Source organism: Amblyomma mixtum, chromosome 9 (genome assembly GCF_055824585.1).
Source record: "Amblyomma mixtum isolate Tamu chromosome 9, ASM5582458v1, whole genome shotgun sequence".
NCBI lineage: Eukaryota > Metazoa > Arthropoda > Arachnida > Ixodida > Ixodidae > Amblyomma > Amblyomma mixtum.
Genome location: NC_143020.1, coordinates 116458987 through 116476666, shown reverse-complemented (window position 1 = coordinate 116476666; position 17680 = coordinate 116458987). Strand labels below are relative to the sequence as shown.

At 47.9% G+C, this 17680-nt stretch overlaps 1 protein-coding gene across 1 annotated transcript in view; it reads right to left on the bottom strand.

Moving 5' to 3' along the window:
* Window positions 1–288: 288 nt before the first annotated feature.
* LOC149330895 (venom metalloproteinase BumaMPs1-like) overlaps window positions 289–17680 on the bottom strand; it is a 37746-nt gene continuing 20354 nt past the window's right edge. Inside the window, exons 6-13 of the mRNA XM_089559507.1 lie at window positions 16650–16773; window positions 16537–16560; window positions 10654–10790; window positions 9761–9835; window positions 9564–9688; window positions 4873–4922; window positions 4656–4764; window positions 289–500 (exon numbers count right to left, since the gene is read on the bottom strand). Of these exons, the coding sequence (XP_089415633.1) occupies window positions 317–500; window positions 4656–4764; window positions 4873–4922; window positions 9564–9688; window positions 9761–9835; window positions 10654–10790; window positions 16537–16560; window positions 16650–16773 (828 nt within the window). The 3' untranslated portion in view covers window positions 289–316. The remainder of the gene's footprint in view (window positions 501–4655; window positions 4765–4872; window positions 4923–9563; window positions 9689–9760; window positions 9836–10653; window positions 10791–16536; window positions 16561–16649; window positions 16774–17680) is intronic.

Here is a 17680-nt window from a genome sequence, read left to right as displayed (position 1 = left end):
TTATGTAATGCGTCCACCTGACACTCGACGCCCCCTGCTACGCTTGCTCTCTCCCGCAGAGATGTCGATACTGCCGCAGCCTCCCAGCTCCTCCGGAGACAACGGGTTTTCAATTTTCGCGACGCTCTGCAATTGGTCCGTGGTGGTCACGCGACAATGTGACATCATCGCTCTCTCGACCAATTAGGGATTTTGCTGACATCCGGCGGAGGGGCTTTGGTGCGACGACAACTCCAATGATATCCCATTAATACATCTGAAGAAAAGTGACCCTGAGCACATAGGGCATACAAGTGCAAGGTGTAAAAGAGCGAACTCACCGCAACAAAAGCCTCATCTGCTCTTGGCAGCAAGGCGAAAACCTAAACCGGTTCTGGCTGCTACTGCTTTTTCTGGGGCTCATGATGTACCCCAGGTTTGAACCACATTCGGGCCTTGTCGATCCTTTGTGCCCTGCAGGTTTTTGGTAAGGGCCATCCCCGTCGTGGACGCAGCCCAACCTGAAGCAGATTGTCATCATCAGCCTGACTGCGCCCACTGCAGGGCAAAGGCCTCTCCCATGCCTCTACAATTAGAAGCAGATACAGTGTATGTTTTTAGAATGTGCTAGGTGCCGCGCTAGGTTCCGCGCGTGAAAAGGGCTAGAGCTTCCTGCTCTCAGCTCCGACGAAAAGCATGCTTTAACAGTCAATACGAATGATGTGATAGAGTATGCGTTAGCATTAGCGTTGCCCCTGGACGGGGAAGCCGCTGCCGCTGACAGCTTCAAACTGCGCTAGCAGGTGGCGTTATCCAGTCCGCCAGTCACCGTCTGACACGTCGTACCCTAGCTCCACCCTGGCGATGCAATCCACCAATCACAGAAGGCGACACACCGTACTCCCTCTCCACCTGCCGCCTCCCACCATCTCTTCGCCTTCCCTCTCTCGCCCCCCCCCCCCTCTCCTCTGAAACTGGAGAGGGGTTTTCCTCTCTCCATTTTGCCACCTGCCAAGCGAGGCTTTGGGCGGACAGTTTTTTCCGACATGCGAGGTTCTAATGCCAACGCATTAAAATGTGAAGTATTTTAAATCGCCGCACTGTTCACTTTGATTTTGACCTCAAGTGCACAACACCTGACGACGATAAAAGAAAGGTCGCGGACTACTTGCTGCGAAAGCTCGCAGTCAGTCGTCACACGACGCATCATGGAGAGCTAGAACTCTCTATGTGGGATTGCTGAAGATAATCAGAGCAAGCGCATAGCAGCTAGGTTCAGAGGGCACCTCCTCTGCTCGTAAGGCAGTTTCCTGCTTTCAGTCACGTCCTTCAATACAATAGTTCTGCTTTGTCTCGAAAAACATAAAAAATGCGAGAAACAAAAAGGAGCCACCCTATACCACCCTATTTATCACTCACAACGCCGACACCGCATTTTCTGCGTAACGGGGCCTTTAACGCAGTCGCCTTAAAATTGCTGGCAGTAATTTTAATAATGTGTGAAAAAGGTCTAATTGAAAATCGTTTAATTTTCCCGCAGTAGAGAAGACAGCGTCGTGGCTACCTTTTAGAAGGCGAATCCACGTTTTCTGCCAAGCACTGGCCAAGCCAATTACGAAATCCACATTTCCAGGCATTCCCACGGAGGAAGGAGCACTCTTTGAGCACACATACGGCCATGCCTCTTTGCCCTCAAGGTAACTGCGAGAAACTAAGTTCGTGCTATGCAAATTTTCCTTAGAAAAATTTCTTTAGACACTCTATAGACTGCCCATAGACTTTCGTCTATAAAGTTTATAGGTTTTTACAGAATATTCTATCGAGGACACAAATCCTATAGTGTCAGTAGACAATTTTATAGATTCGTGGCGATACACTCTTAGTAGACGTTTGTCTATAGGGGACCGCAGCTTCGCAGGGGGGCGCTGCGGACGCCAGTGAAAAGCGCCCTCTCCGACCGACTCCGTATTTTTGTCCGGGCAAACCGGTCACCCCTCCCATTGAGTAGCTGCGCGAGCAGCGCGCTTTCCCCTGAAAAAAAGCCAGTTCTGCACGTACTTTGCACGTGTTGGCCAGCGTGCAAATCTCTTTGTGCAGTCCCGAGCTTTTTCCCTCGTGCTTGAACGCTGGCGAGCTTCAGAGGATTAGCAAAATGTACAGGGGCGCTAGAAAAAAATGCGAACAGCACGGCGCCCACGCGCTGCGCAGTCGGAATTTATCTTCAATGCGTTTTTATCACGGTAGTAACAAAAAGACGCTAGAGCGGTACATTATTGTATCACGGATGTCTCTAGCGTATTTGTGTTGCGAGCCAAGTATAAGCGTGACGAAAATAAATTCCAACAGCGGAGAGCCTAGGCACTCCGCTGTTCGCACTTCTTTCGGTCGCGGCAGTACGCTCTGAGATGTAGGTTAAAAGAAATAGTGGACAGTGAATTTTTTTTTTCGCTGCGAACTTGAAAAAAGAACTGCTAGTGGATCAGGCCCACTACGTGAAGCAGATTGTTGACGAAAAAGCCGGTACCGTAACGGCGAAATGTGTATCGCAAGTAAATGACGAGATCATTTAAGACGTGGAATTCGAGGTAAATACCATTTTTTTTTTTGGCACGGCCATCTTCGCAAGATGCTTAATTTCGTTGGGTGACTGAGCACTTCGGTGCATGCAGGTTTGTTGGCCAAATAATAATGATTTTGTTACGTGTTTCGATGAATAATGATGGAAATAATTTTTATTTTAACTTAAAATAAAGTGGCCTTAAGGCGACACGCGAGGCTGAGGAGAAAAACGAAAACACGCACGAAATGCGCCTACCAGCTGCTTGCTATATACGGCTAAGAGAAAAAATGCTCTAGTTTGTCAATCGCTACAACGGAGATAAGCGGTTCGTATATTTATTTTAATTCCGATTACAGCGCACGCGCATTCCCAAAACAATTATTTGCAGAACCATCGCTCATATGCAAACGCTCATTCATGTGCAAGCAAACATTTTGATTATTTTTATTTTTTGAAATTTTTTACATGTAAAGCAACTTCGAAAATTGAGCCCGGCGTCACAAGTCAGAACATTCAGGCGATCACTGACCTTGCCTCACACGCGTCTGCATAATGCCGCTAGCTGCAGTCAGTCTCCAAAATAAAAAACGGTAAAAAAAATGAGTTTCGTTAGCGCGAGCTTTACTAAACACTGCATGCTTAGTGAATTACAGCAAAAACTGCGCAGAAATAATATTACGCGTGCGACATACCAAACGTGTTTAGTAACAGGAAAAAGCTTACTTCACCCTGCCCATAGCAGTTATCGAGGCCTGCCGTTTCTCGTTCTGATCCATTTCATACGCAACAATTCCGGACAAAAACCTTTTTGAATAGTAAAAAATGTATGACCGCATTTTTTTTTCATATACTGGAAGATTTGACTATAGCAATCTCCCATCGATAGGCTTGCATTTTTTTTTCGTATTAACGTTTTTCCTATCGTCAACTGCTCGATACGAGCGATGAAAAATGTTTAAGATTTTTGCTGCATATAGAAAGGGTGGACCATTACCTTCAATATTTCCGTTACTGTACGTTAAAATTTTCCAATATTAAATTTTTTTTTTCCCAAGAATGTAGGACATCACCAGGAAATCTGTAGATTTACACGGGCATTCCTTGGCCGTTGATGTTCAGAGAACTATTGTGACAGCCGCACACACAACCAGTTTCTCCCCTCTTAGAACGTCGCGGAATTCACAGCGAGCGGCAACACCACTTTTGTGCGCCCGCGAGCAGGACGGCACGTGCTCACAATGAAAGAGAGAGTGCCAGCTGCGCGAGCAGCACGCGCGTACCAGCCGACAGGCTGCTGGCTCAATGCGCTCCGCCGGCGACGTGCCCGGACAGCAACGCCAAAATGACCGGCAGGGGAGAAGTGGCGCTGGTGCAGTGGAAGCAAACTTCAGGTGCGCTTCCCTATAGACACTCTACGGAACATGAATAGGCAAAGGAAAATTTCTGTAGGAAGGCTTTGGAGTCTATAGACATCTTGCTCCTTTAGCGCAACAAAAACGAAGGACAAAGAACTCTTCCCTGTCCTTCGTTTTCGTTGCGCTCAATCAGCAAGACGTACCGTCTTTGTCAAAAGCCCCGCCGCGGTGGCTCAGTGGTTATGGCGCTAGGCTGCTGACCCGAAAGACGCGGGTTCGATCCCGGCCGCGGCGGCCGAATTTCGATGAAGGCGAAATTCTAGAGGCCCGTGTACTGTGCGATGTCAGTGCACGTTAAAGATTTCCAGGTGGTCGAAATTTCCGCAGCCCTTCACACGGCGTCCCTCATAGCCTGAGTTGCTTTGGGACGTTAAACCCCAATAAGCCAACCAAACCAAAAGTAACCGGGCAACGGTGATTTGTTTCTTAGCCGCGTAGCAGAGCATTTATGGCAGCCCTTAAGCTATGAATGTGTGTAAAACAATGTGTGAATCCTTGCCCTCACGTTTTGACACCTTTATGTATTTAAGGGTGCCCTGAAGGCTTCGTTATGCGGTTGAGAAGCAAAACCCTACTGCTCGGTTACTTTTGGCAAAGGGGGTACGTTAACCAACTAACCCAATACGCCGTACTGTTGAGTCTAAAAGAAGTCTATAGACCATTTTTAATCAGGGAAATGCCATAAAGAAAGATCAACTTACGAGTGAGCCAGTTCGTGAGCCATGATGTCCACTGCCGAGAACATGGCGCCTCTGTCTTCCCCGATGGCGACGCCGTCGTACGCACACAGCGTTGCCACGTAAGCGAGACCTGAAATTTCGTGGCCGAGAAGTCAGATTGCAGGTGCATACCCTTCACTTTTATGCCGTTCCAATTTCTATAATGCGCCTGAAACTGTGCGTCCGGCACGAAACTCACCTGCTAGTTGGCTATACACCCTTCCTCGGTAAAACTCGGCCATGTCCATGCTATAAAGATAATGAGCAGTCGTTTTTAACAGGTATCTTGTTGACAGTCCATAGCGGAGTAAGGGGTATGAACAGCGATACATAATCCAGCGTCAAAAAATCCTGACTTACAAAAGAAGACAGCGCGAGAGACGAAGACAAAAGAGGCACAGAAAACGACAGGACCGGCGCCACTAGCAACTGAATTTTATTTTGCGTCAAACCCGCCTTTTTTGTAGGCCAACCGGGACGTGTCACACGTGCAGGCAGTGCCATGGGCGCCCGGAGGGGGGGGCAAGGGGGGGCGGCTGCACCCCCCTGGAGAATCACTCACTCGAACCGTGAGTGATGGCCGCATGCCAGGGGCGGTGGTGCGCTCAGCCAAAAGGGTAAAAGCAGCCCCTCTTCCACGCTTTGGGTCACATCTGCGAAACGCCGCGTACGGGCGCGCGTCGTTCCGCCGTTTTCAAACCACGCCATCGTTAGCTCTGCTGAAGGGCGACCTGTTGCAGAAATACAGCGGCACCGGCGAGCATGTGTTTCGAGCAGTCTTGAGATGGGTGTCTGTTTCTTTGATCTCTAGAGAGATAGCGACAGGGAGGCAGACAGTGCACAGGGCATCTTGTTTTCGCCTTCGTCGCTCGCTACAATCAGGATACGTTCGTACGCCGGCCACCGATGAATTCTTCAGGAGGGAAGGACAAATCAGCCGTGTCCACCCCCGCTTTGTCGGGCTGCGCAGGGGCAAGCGGGCGATTAGTTGGCGCCGCCGCCGCTCGCTGTCTCCTCCGATCCACGGGAGAGCGCAGTTCGGTAGAAGCGCCGCTTTCAGAATCTGCGGCAAAGGGGATTATCTGCTTTTGTTCACGGCGACGCAGTCTCCAGAGGCGCCCCCACACCAGCGTTCCTTGCGTCTTCTCCGAAAACCAGCGCCTTTGGTCAAAGCAGCCCGATGGCGCCTGCCTGGCTCGCCTGTCACCTCTGGCTGGGCCTCAAATGACAACAGCGCCCGTGTACTGTGCGAGGTCAGTGCCCGGTAAAGAGACCCAGGTGGTCGACATTATCCGGAGCTCTGTACTACTCTGTTCCTCATAACCTGAGTCGTTTTGGGGCTCTGAACCCCATAAAAACACACAAAACAAATTTTCCTACCGGAGTGGCGAGTGTCCCTTCCCCTTGGAAGTCGCACAGAAGTAAGCCCTTGCACGTGTGCGCGCCTCTGTATTTGTGCTTCGGTGTTTTTAGTGGCCGTTTGTCAACGAAGCTGAGAACAACCAAGACAGTGGACGAGAAAACTACGAGCGGCGAGCAGTGTGCGTGCGGTTGCTCGACTGTGCGGGTGCGCGAGCAAGATGGAGCGAGGAGATGGAGCTGCGAGCGCGCCTTTATCTTGTAAATAAGTTTTCGTTCTATATATAGTCACCTTTTGTTTTCAACGTACGCGTTCAACCGTTTTTCCAATCAATGTGTATGATGAGTGTGCACCGAGAGCGTGTAATGAAGCACAGAAATGAATTTATCAGCCGTGTAATCACGCAATTCGCCCAGAAAAATCCGAGGCGCCTACAGTTGCTGTTCAAGGAAGATTGACTGAGTGACTGTAGTTGCGCGTTTGTGAACATATTGTGCTGTGTGCTGGTCATCAATCCGGGTGAGTCGAGAACCCGTATGCAGCAAGACTGAGCACTCTTTTCCACGAAGTAATAGTATCTTTTTGCATTTTGTACTGATTTTAAATGTTTCTTCGTTCATAAACTCCAATGTATCTCTCCTAGCCACGCTTTAATGTTGGTGATCCACCAGGAAAGAATTTTCAGTTGTGTTTCCTGCGTTGTCCTGTGTACTTCTCCTTGTGAATGCGTCCTTTTCGCTGGTTTTCTACGTACGTGCTTTAATTTGCTGTTTGTAATTTTTTTCATGTGTGTATTTCACTTATTTTTAGTTATATATAAATAAATAAATAAATTTAATCCGCAAATAGTGCCTTTTTGCTACGAACATACCTCCCCCCCCCCCCACTCCGGCGCCAACAACAAATGGGGCCCCCCCCTGCAAAAAATTCTGCGGACGCCCTTGGCAGGCACCCATATATAACGGAGGCTCATGGAGCTAATGATCCATCAGATAAACATATCATACAAGAAGCACGAGAAAAAACCATCGTAACCACTTTTTGTCATGGCCATCCGGGAGGAAAAAAACCCACAAAACAACGACAATAAAAACAAAACAAAAAAGTAACTGCACTACACCAGCTTAGTAAGCAAAAAAAGCTTGGCCAAAGAAAAATAATTCAAGAAAGAACAAGTTGCCAGTGAAGCCGGTCGTGCCGTTTTCTATGCCTCTTTTGTCTTCGTCTGTAGCGCCCTCTTCTTTTGTAACTCTCATTTACCAACTAGCTCATATAAGAGTTCCACTTTAAAAAAAAATCCTGAAATCCTTTCTTTTAGCAAAATGCAATGTTTCGATGCAACTAAAGTTAGCACTCTATCTCTATTTTCCAAAGGAGAAAATCAAAAAAGGAAAAAATACCAGCGGCCAATTAGCTTGTAGTCGTTTACCTTTAAACTGTGTGCAAAGCTGTGAGAAGCTAATTGGTCATGACGCACGCGATGTGAGCGAAGACCGCTGAGACATCACAGTGCACGTGATCGTTCAACCGTCCGACGGTGTAGACCTTTCCAACGAGGGCTCCCTGGGCGTCGCCGTACTTAAGCAGAAAGGAGTAAAATGGGTGTAAGCTGTCCTCTTACTCCCTTTATAAAAGGCAGTGCAATAGAGGACGACTTTACTCCTTTTTTTACACCCATATAGGTGTATTTGTGTTTAGAGTGCACAATGCTCGCTGGGCTGTTGTGTGCACCCCGCGCTAGTGCGCTGGAGGCGGCAGCAGAACCGGTTTGCAAGAGCACGGAGAGGGGGCGTTTCGACATTCTCTTCGCCCTACGAAAAGGTCTATAGAGCCGTTTCATTCGTGTTAATTCACTATAGGATCATCGGACATGAAGAGCAAAGTGTCAGGCAGCCATCTAACAATTGGCCATCTAACATTGTTGGCTTGGGCAGGCTCGTATTTGTACAATGTAATTTTTCAAATAAATAATTTTAGTTTATTTTTTAACATCGGTGAAGGGCGCCAATGGATGCTATGACATAATTATAACTGGAAAATTGCGAAGCCTAGCTGCGAACTTTGATAAAACAAGGCTTAACATCGTCAAAAAAAATTGCTGAGTAACGAGCATTTGAAATCTGCGTGGCTTTAAAGACGTCTGCTATATTTACGAATACATATAAGATAAAAAGAATACATAGATGCCTTGTGTAACAGTGGAAGCAAAATTTCTTCAATACGGTTACGTCTGAAGGCTGATGGCATCTGTATATAGTAAAGGTGACTAAAAGTTCACACTGCAACGCGGCGTAATCTCTGGCAGCTTGAACGGTATACATGCGTTTGTGCATGCGTTTTAGAAAGTCTGCATTCGGCGATATTGAAGCAAGAAACGTCCAGACGCATGCCATCGATAATCTTACGCGAGAATAGCAGACAAGAACTAAAATATTGCGTTTCCTTCACTTTAGTGTCTTTTGGATCGATACATGAGGGTACGGGTATTCTTTTGAAGTCCTGTGAAATTTCTAAGGTTAAGATTCTGCTATGCGGGCCCCGTTCGAGTCAAGCCATTACCCTATGTTTAAATTCGGGGGACCGCTATATACTTTTAAAAAGTGAGATAAAAATATGGTAAATTTCGCTTCGATAGTTGCGGCGTCCGTCATTGATTATTTGACCACCGCGACCATCGATTTAAAGTTAAGCGCTTGTCATGTCGTACATCTACCTATGCGCATTCACTCATACCACGTACTATAACTGACTGGAACGCTCTGCCTTCACATGTTGCTACCGTCACTGATGCGGAAAAATTTTATAACCTATTGGCCGCCACTACCTCTGCTTAAATTTTTTAGGTACAATGTTAACTTACTAGTGCATTAGGTTTCTGTCTTGTATTTTTGTTATTGATGATTCTCGTTTTATTTTCATACCGTTGTTTGTGAGACATTGTATAATTTGTGGTTTGTTTATGGTTTATGGGGTTTAACGTCCCAAAGCGACTAAGGCTATGAGAGACGCCGTAGTGGAGGGCTCCGGAAATTTCGACCACCTGGGGTTCTTTAACGTGCACTGACATCGCACAGTACACGGGCCTCTAGAATTTCTCCTCCAAAGAAATTCTAGCCGCCGCGGCCGGGATCGAACCCGCGTCTTTTGGGTCAGCAGCCGAGCACCATAGCCGCTGAGCCACCGCGGCGGCATTGTATAATTTGTATTAACGTTACTGTCTGCTGCTCTGTTCATGTTTTTGTTTTTCCCCTTTGCTGCTTCAATGTTTAATTTTGCGTTTTTTATTTTTCTTTCAATGACTAATATGCTTTTATCTGTTTTGTTGTAGTTTCTTGAAGTTGTGGTTTATTTGTTTACTTTTGCTTACATGCCTGTATACACCCCCCCCCCCCCCCCCCCTATATAATACCCTCGAACTGAGGGCCCTTAGGGGTATTTTATATAAATAAATAAATAAATAAATTATGTCGTCTGCTGTAGGCGCTGACGCAAGCTGAGCGGACAGGTTCTTAGCAGGTTCTCCGACGTACCCTGTGACCAAGTACGTGACGTCCGCCTCGCGTAGACCGCCACCGTAAGTGAACCTCATAAAGTTCAGAAGGGTAGGCTGTGCATCCAAGTAGGTGCCGTTCGTCCTCATAAATATATTTTCAACCTGGAATAAACATGGTGACGATTAACCGTATAAAGCATACTGCACACATGGTCCTCAATACAGTGTACTTACCGCGTCGTTGAGCTTCAATATTCCGACAATCGAGAATTTAATTGTGGGTTGAAGTGATTTGTATCTGAGATTAACCTGTAGTGGCAGAAATATAAAAGTTCAAATAGCGTGCAAATAGTTTAGCAAAATAGCGTGCAGAATGTGCATGGCGCCATGCATATATTTTATGTTTGAGCAAAAGAAAGCCGATATTAGAAATAACGCGTGCATAAAGATAAAATAGCTACATCGTCGCCAAAAATATTTCTGCGCGTGAAGTTAGATGTAATGATGACTGCGTTTGGATAATGCCATGTTCAACATTCTCGGAAAAAAAAATGTGGGAATTGAAAAATTGTAAGACACTGCTATGGAAATATTTAAGGTAATGGTCCATTCTTCTGATATGTAGCAAAACCTTTCTTTTAAAGTGTTTCCATGAACCGCATCAAAAAGTTAAGCCTGCCATAAAAAAAAAGGAACGCTTTTGACGATAGCAAAATCGTTAATAGAAAAAAAATACAAGACTGCCGTCAGGTGATCTGCGGATATAATGAAATCTTACAGTACATGAAAACATTGCGTTCATCAACGGTTTAACCCACTCAAAAATGCTTTCGTCTGAAATTGCTCGGTATGCGGCTATCCATTCATGCAGGATATCACAGGACATCCTAAATTTCTTCCTGTTCTGACCATACGCATTTGCGATGCGTTTGTATCGTTATCGTCTAGAGGAATTAATTTTTGTTAGTAACCGGAAATGCTGCCCTTTTCTCTATTCTGAATACTAAAACCATCCCTTTCTATATGCCGGGAGCTCGTAGCTGTGCATCAAGAGTATAGTTCAAATCATTCGTTGCAAACGTTTTCGAAGTGTCCCATTAAGCAAGCAGGCATGATAATAAACGTACCGCGGCGACTGTGATGGCCAAGTAATCAGCCATTTCTGCGTCTGTCAGGAAGAACTCCAAAAATGCTGTGTCGCATAGAATGAACATTTCCACAACGACACGCTTCAAATGTACACGGGATGGCCGCGCTGCAGTCGCTGCAACGCAAGGGAAGAACGTATGTACAGTCGTCCGCAGGCCTGTCTCGAGGCGCCCTAGCTCCGCAGCGCGCAGAGCGACGTCTAGCGGCAGCGCCTGGTTCGAGATTGCGCGTCTTTGAATATCGTCTGAGCATCAGACATACGCCATCTCCAATCAGGCGTTGTCACTATAGATGTCGCTCTGCGCGCTCCGCAAATGTGATTGTATCCATCTGGATACCATCACTCAAATGTGTTCGTATCCATCCGGATGTCGATGCAGGCACAGGCACTCTTCCTGTGGCCCTAGGGTTTAAAGATAACAATGGTCATGTAAATAAATCTGCAGTGGAAGTTAGCAAAAAGCGATTGGAGGATTGGTGGCAGAAAAGCAGAGATGTGACATAAGGTTAGAAGTCGAGGAAAATGTAGGTAAAGAAAATGGCGAATCTTAATGAGAATTGACAACACAGTTGAACAAAAATAAAGAAAAGCTGAGCATGGTGGCAATTGCCACAACCCCGTTTCAAAGGGGGCGTTCCCGTCCGTCCGTCCGTCCGTCCGTCCGTCCGTCCGTCCGTCCGTCCGTCCATCCATCCATCCATCCAGCGCAGACGGCACGGAGTTCCAGCGCTCTAGACAGGTCTGCAGACGACTGTACAAGATCTTTTTTAAATTCTTGTCGAATTGACAAATGACAAAGTGGCACAATATGAAACCTGTTGCGGTAAAATTGGCTAAACGTATACCGCTGCATTCAATGCATTTTGCATTCCGTTTCAACATACGCGAATCAACGTAACATGATTGTTCCCTGAAATATTCGCGCGGTTGTAACACAGCATGTCGACAACTTTCCTATAGGCTCCCAAAGCATCGCCGGGTGGCGCTGCTGCGCCTGATGTGCAGCGCCATCTATGGGAGAAAAGTAAAACTGGGGCGCTGCTCGCTGCTCGCGCTGCTTTCACCACGCTTCTTTGCACGCGCGCTTTCCTGCACGTGCGCGCGCCCGCGCTGTCGCGATGTGTCGCCTGCATGAGCCACAATAAGACCGTTCAGACTGACGCGCAGTATTGCAATGCAAGCTTAATTAAAGGGGGGAAACTGATTAGTCGCGTCTACTGTGTGGAGCAGACGATCGACAATGAGGAGGCCCATTTGACTGTAAAATGCGTTTCTCGAGTGAGTATTAACGTCGTACTGTATGACATGTAACTAGAGGTAAGTCCACTGTATAATTATATGCTCGAAATATGCGAAGTACTATCAGCTCTGCGAAATAAAGCGAGACACTTGTTGATCGTAGTTGTCAGTTGTTGCACGCGATGCGCACGGCGATCCACTTACGTGCGAGTCGAAAGGACATGCGACCAGGCAACAGTTCGTCAACATTCTACTCCACCTTGGGGGAATCCCCTAAACATTTGACCACCATTGTTCACACTTGCAAGTGCGACCTACGGGTCGCCTTCTCGCTTGAAACGAAAACTCTCCGGAATAACATTGCTTGCGCGCTTTCGAGAATTTCGTCTGCTTTGACCGCGTCTCCTGCACTCGCGCTCGGTGCGATTCGCAATGCACTACGGCGACCAGGAGGATGTCGTGACGGTATTTATGTGCACCGCAGTCGTATAAGCGTCGTGATGACAGCGACAGCGGCGCGCTTCTCAGGGCCGGCCTGCCGACCTGTTTGCATGCCGCCGCCGTCAGAAAAGTACGCTAATATTGTTTGTTCGCGTTCATACCAAACCCTGGAGTAGAGCAACGTCAAAAATGAATCATTTTTGAGGATCGTTGGCCAATACCGAGCTGCTGGTAGAAGTGATAACTGCGATACAAGCATATTTCTTTTCCAAAGCCGCTTTGCTGATGCCCAGTGCTGCCCGCCTGTTGTCACCTGGCTCCGCAGTTAAAGGCATCACGGAAATCGATCACGTCATTGTTTTATTATGTGACGGTGAACATAGTAAAACGGTGACGCGAGTAGCACCTTTATTACAGCGCTGGCCAGTTCCGAAGTGCCCTCAGCTGCAGCATCGATGCGAAATGGTTAGGCTTAGCGACGACTACGGCAGCGAGGGAGCAGCGCAGCTCGTCGCCCGGCGTGGCCGCGGGCGACGTCGTTGCCGAAAGCTCGACTGTCCGCGGACGGCGTCATTGCCAAAAGCTCGACTGTCTCGCCGATTAGTTCAGCGGCTTGCGACTCGCAGTCGCAAGGCTGGAAAATCGAGCACCGAGCGACTTGCCTGCGCGTCGTCTGCCACTTTTTTCGTGCATGGTAGGGACAGACTCACTGGCTCTCCGAAGAGCGCGGCCGCATACTCGCGTGTTCACGGTAAGAGTGGATCACCGTGTACATACGCTTTGGTTTTTACATTACGGCCTTCGTACTACCTCCTTTTTGCTTCGCCGAGACCGCGTCTGTCAGCGCGAAGATTGCGCCTCGCGCGACTCTCCCGTCGTACGTGCACACAAAGCTAGCAGGGCGTCTGCTACGGCGCCGCCCCGAGTTTCCGCTGCTCGCCGCTGCGGCGCTGGCGTCGCGCTCCCAAACTTGAGCTTGGGTTCCCTATTCCTTCTCATACGTATTTTTATTGCAAAAGCAATACTGCTCGAGGTTTCCGCTCTTGGCCGTCGTCCCGGAGAATCCCCCATTGACCTTTAGCGTGACCTATGTGTGACGTCATACCAGCTATGGAAAAGCGGGCCCCCAACTCGGCTCGTCGCGATCGTCCCAGCGAATGCTCCACGCTAATCTAGTACACTATACTCCACGCGCCGCTGCCGTGGGGGAGGCGCTCGCTCTACGTGACGTCATGCCAGCTGTTGAAAAGCGGCCCCCCAACTCGGCCCGTCGCAGTCGTCCGAATCCTCCACGATATGTCGGATGATGTGTATAAGGTGAAGCTGCAACGATGTGCTGCAGCTAAGAAGCGGCGGCGTGCAGAAGAAACGGATGAAGAGCGGGAACAACGTTTAGCTAAACTGCGTGCATATTACGAGGTCTGTTAGAAAAGTATCCGGCCTTTGGCCGAAGAAAAAAAACTGGCATAACTGGAGCGTTAGAAACCTAATAACCTTCAAATTAGTCTCCTTGGGGCTCCATATACATCTCCCAGCGGTGCTGCCATTGTTGGAAGTATTCCGAAAAGGCCCTTTTCGGAATGGAATTTAGCTCTGCTGTCGTTGCAGCCATAATGTCCTTTCTTTTCTGAAATCGCGCTCCTTTCAATGGCCTCTTGATTTTAGGAAACAGCCAGAAGTCGTAGGGGGACATATCAGGAGAGTAAAGAGCCTGTTGAACTACAGGAGTCTGGTTTTTCGCCAGAAAAGTCTGAATCAAATGCGAGGAATGTGCAGGAGCAATGCCGCGAGGGATGCGCCAATTTCTTGTTGACCTCAATTCCAGTCTCTTGCGCCGCACAGCGCCACGTAGGCGATGGAGAACATCTCTGTTACTCTTTAGTCATTCTTTGACCCTGTGGGGTGCGTACTCGTGGTGTGCCACACAGAGGGAGTCAAAAAAGCAGTCAGCATCACTTTTACATTGCTGCGCACTTGGCGGGCCTTCTTTGGTCTTGATGACGTGGAATGCGTCCTCTGTGACCACTGTGATTTGGTTTCCGGGTCGTACCCGTACACCCAAGACTCGTCACTAGTGATTACGGCGTCGGTGAAGTCAGGGTAATTGTTTGTGTAATCCAGCATCTCCTGTGAGACTTCAACACAAAGCTGCTTTTTCTCCACCGTCAGCAGCTTCGGCACGAATTTCGCCGCAACTCTCTCCATGGCCAAATCTTCGGTGATAATGGAATGTGCAGAAAAATTGCTGATGTCCACCTCTACCGCGATTTCTCGGATAGTCACACAACAGTCCCGCATCACCACAGCGTTCACTTCGGCAATTACCTGGTCATTTCGGCATGTTGATGGCCGGCTGGAGCGTGGCTCTCTCTCCACGGATGTGCGGCCGTCTTTAAACCAGTTGCACCACTGCTTAATCTGAGTGCTACTCATAGCATCATCACCGAAAGCCGTCTGAACATTTCGAATAATTTCCACTTGGCTATCGCCAAGTTTCTGGCAAAATTTGAGGTAGTAGCGCTGCTCCTCTCGCTCCGCCATTTTCCTTGCAACAAAAAACCGACGAGAGCACTGCGCACTCCCTCACTCAAACGCTGCTTCCCAGCGACTGACGCTATCGGCAGGCGGGAAAAAATTCGTGCATGCGCCCGAGGGTTCAAGGTTGACTGCTCTAAGCGCGCTTGTTTCATATCCATTAGGTGTTCGCAAAAAAAAATAAAGTCATAAAGTCGGATACTTTTCTAACAGACCTCGTATGCAGCCAGGCGAATGCGTTCAGCATCTCTTGATCTGGGTGCATGTTCTCGAAATCCACTAGGCTTAACCAAGCTAAGCCTCTGCCGTTTTTTTATATAATATCAGAAAGCTGTGATGTGAGGCAAGGTTTTAATGTTTAAGAACAACGAACAAATGGGAATATATTGTTACGAAGAAGACGAAGCTAGCAGTGGCGCGGGACGGAGCGCTCGCGCTAGGCCAGCGGCCATTAAATCATCTCTTGTCCATCGTTCACCACGCCTCATTCTTCGGATGGGCCGCCACGTAACATTTGGTGGAGGTGCGGGGTACCTTCATCAGCATCCATGGTCCCGGAGCTTCGGCGCCTGCCGTGGACGTCGGCCGTGCCCCAGCCCGCCCGACCTCGCCGCTCACCCCAGCCCCTTCCCCCACCTTGACCACAAGACACGACGAACTTACGACGTTGCCGCGACCATAATGACCCTACCGACCCAAGACCCTGCCCACACATGAGGACACTGCCCCCCTGCCCCTGCCGTTCGGTGCGTCCAAGGACCTCGATCGGCCGTCAGCTCCTGGCACCCTACGGCCCGGATGCTTCGTGGACCGGGACTCATCCGCCTATCATCTCATCCACCGTGGCGGCCAGCACTTCGTCACCTTGCCACTTCTTTCCTGCCCTAGAAGCCATCACCGAATCACGTATCCCTTCGTTCGTGTCTTCTTCAGTTTACGATCGGGACGATCGCTCGGTGGCCCCGGGTAATGTTACGAAGAAGACGAAGCTGGCAGTGGCGCGGGACGGAGCGCTCGCGCTAGGCCGGCGGCCATTAAAATCATCTCTTGTGCATCGTTCACCACGCCTCATTCTTCGGCTGGCCGCCACGTAACAATATTTACTAGCGCTTTGTGTCTCGTCCTTGTCTTTTCGTGGTTTGCATGCTCTGGCGCTATTTTCTTCAAATCAAGTATGCACCAACTCGCCCAAGAAGAAGTGTTAATTTACTATAGTCAAATACAAGCGAACCGGGAAATTCAAGCGAGAGTTACTTTCGAATGCATGTTCTCGTTGATCGCTGCTGATCATGTTGTAGATTAATTGTATTGCCTTTTTATTTGTTTGTTTAGAGCTTTTTTCACTTTTATTACATATATCACCCCATACTCTGTAATGCTTGCCCATTTGTTTGCAACTATAATGTGTCCGGCCGTCATCTTGCCGTTTTGCGAACTTGTAAGAGGTCGGGGCCTCGTCAAGCTGCAAAAGCTATTAGTAACGCACTCCCTCTTTCCAAAAGAAATAAAAAGTTAATTGACTAATTTGCTGAAATTAATTCATGCAAGACGAAAGAACCCCGGTATTTCTGCTTTAGTCTGAGCAAAAAAAAAAAAGGAAGTTAACAGTGCTCTATTGTACGCACAGATCATAACCGTTACTTACCCGTGGCAAGCGCTCTCGCAGATACTGAAACGAAGCAAAAAATAATAATAATAAACTATGTGAGTTGATTGTACTTAAGAACAAATATGCAAAGCTAAATGACACACTCTGACCTGTAACTTTATCATTAGGGCTGACATTTCTTGCATGAAATAAACGATGAGGCATCTGACCGTTTCCTCTCCGTTCTAAAAAGGGCAATGGTTCTATGCGAAGAGTTCCGCCAATTACGCCTCTCTGAAAAAGAAAAGAGACACACACAAAAAAACCTTTCAAGCGATGCCCTGGGTCGCATCAACATTTAGACTACGTTTATATATATATATATATATATATGGCTCGGCTGCTGGCCCAAAAGACGCGGGTTCGATCCCGGCCGCGGCGGCTAGAATTTCTTTGGGGGAGAAATTCTAGAGGCCCGTGTACTGTGCGATGTCAGTGCACGTTAAAGAACCCCAGGTGGTCGAAATTTCCGGAGCCCTCCACTACGGCGTCTCTCATAGCCTTAGTCGCTTTGGGACGTTAAACCCCATAAATCAAATCAAATCATATATATATATGCTCACACACGCCCTTGTAGGAACGTTAGAATAAAGTTTTTCTACCGTGTCAACCTAACTATATATATATATATATATATATATATATATATAATTGTTTGCTTAATTGCTTAGCGAGGGCCTCGGTTCTGGCAGCCTTGATGCCATAGGAAGCATAAGAGGGTTCTCACGCAGCTTCCGCCCTCTTCGTTCGATGACGTTCTACGTCACACCTGCGGTAACTCAGGACGTTCTACGTCCACCGCTTATGAACATGGGTGGCGCTGATGAACACTCTCAAGGTTAGGTTAGTTGTAAACATAAATACCCCCGAAAGCAGACGGTTTGACAGCCGCCGCCGTAGCTCAGAGGTAGAGCACCGGACGCGTAATTTGGAGGTCGTGGGTTCGGATCCCACCGGCGGCATGTGGTTGTTTTTTCTTCTGCTTTTCTAATCAATTAGCTTTAAGCGATAACATATTCAGTAATATTCTAAATTGATCAACACCACAAAATAAATAAAATAATTAAAAAAAATTCCCCTGTGCCCGTTGGTTTCTGTGGCTGTTGGCTTCTGTCATATATATATATATATATATATATAT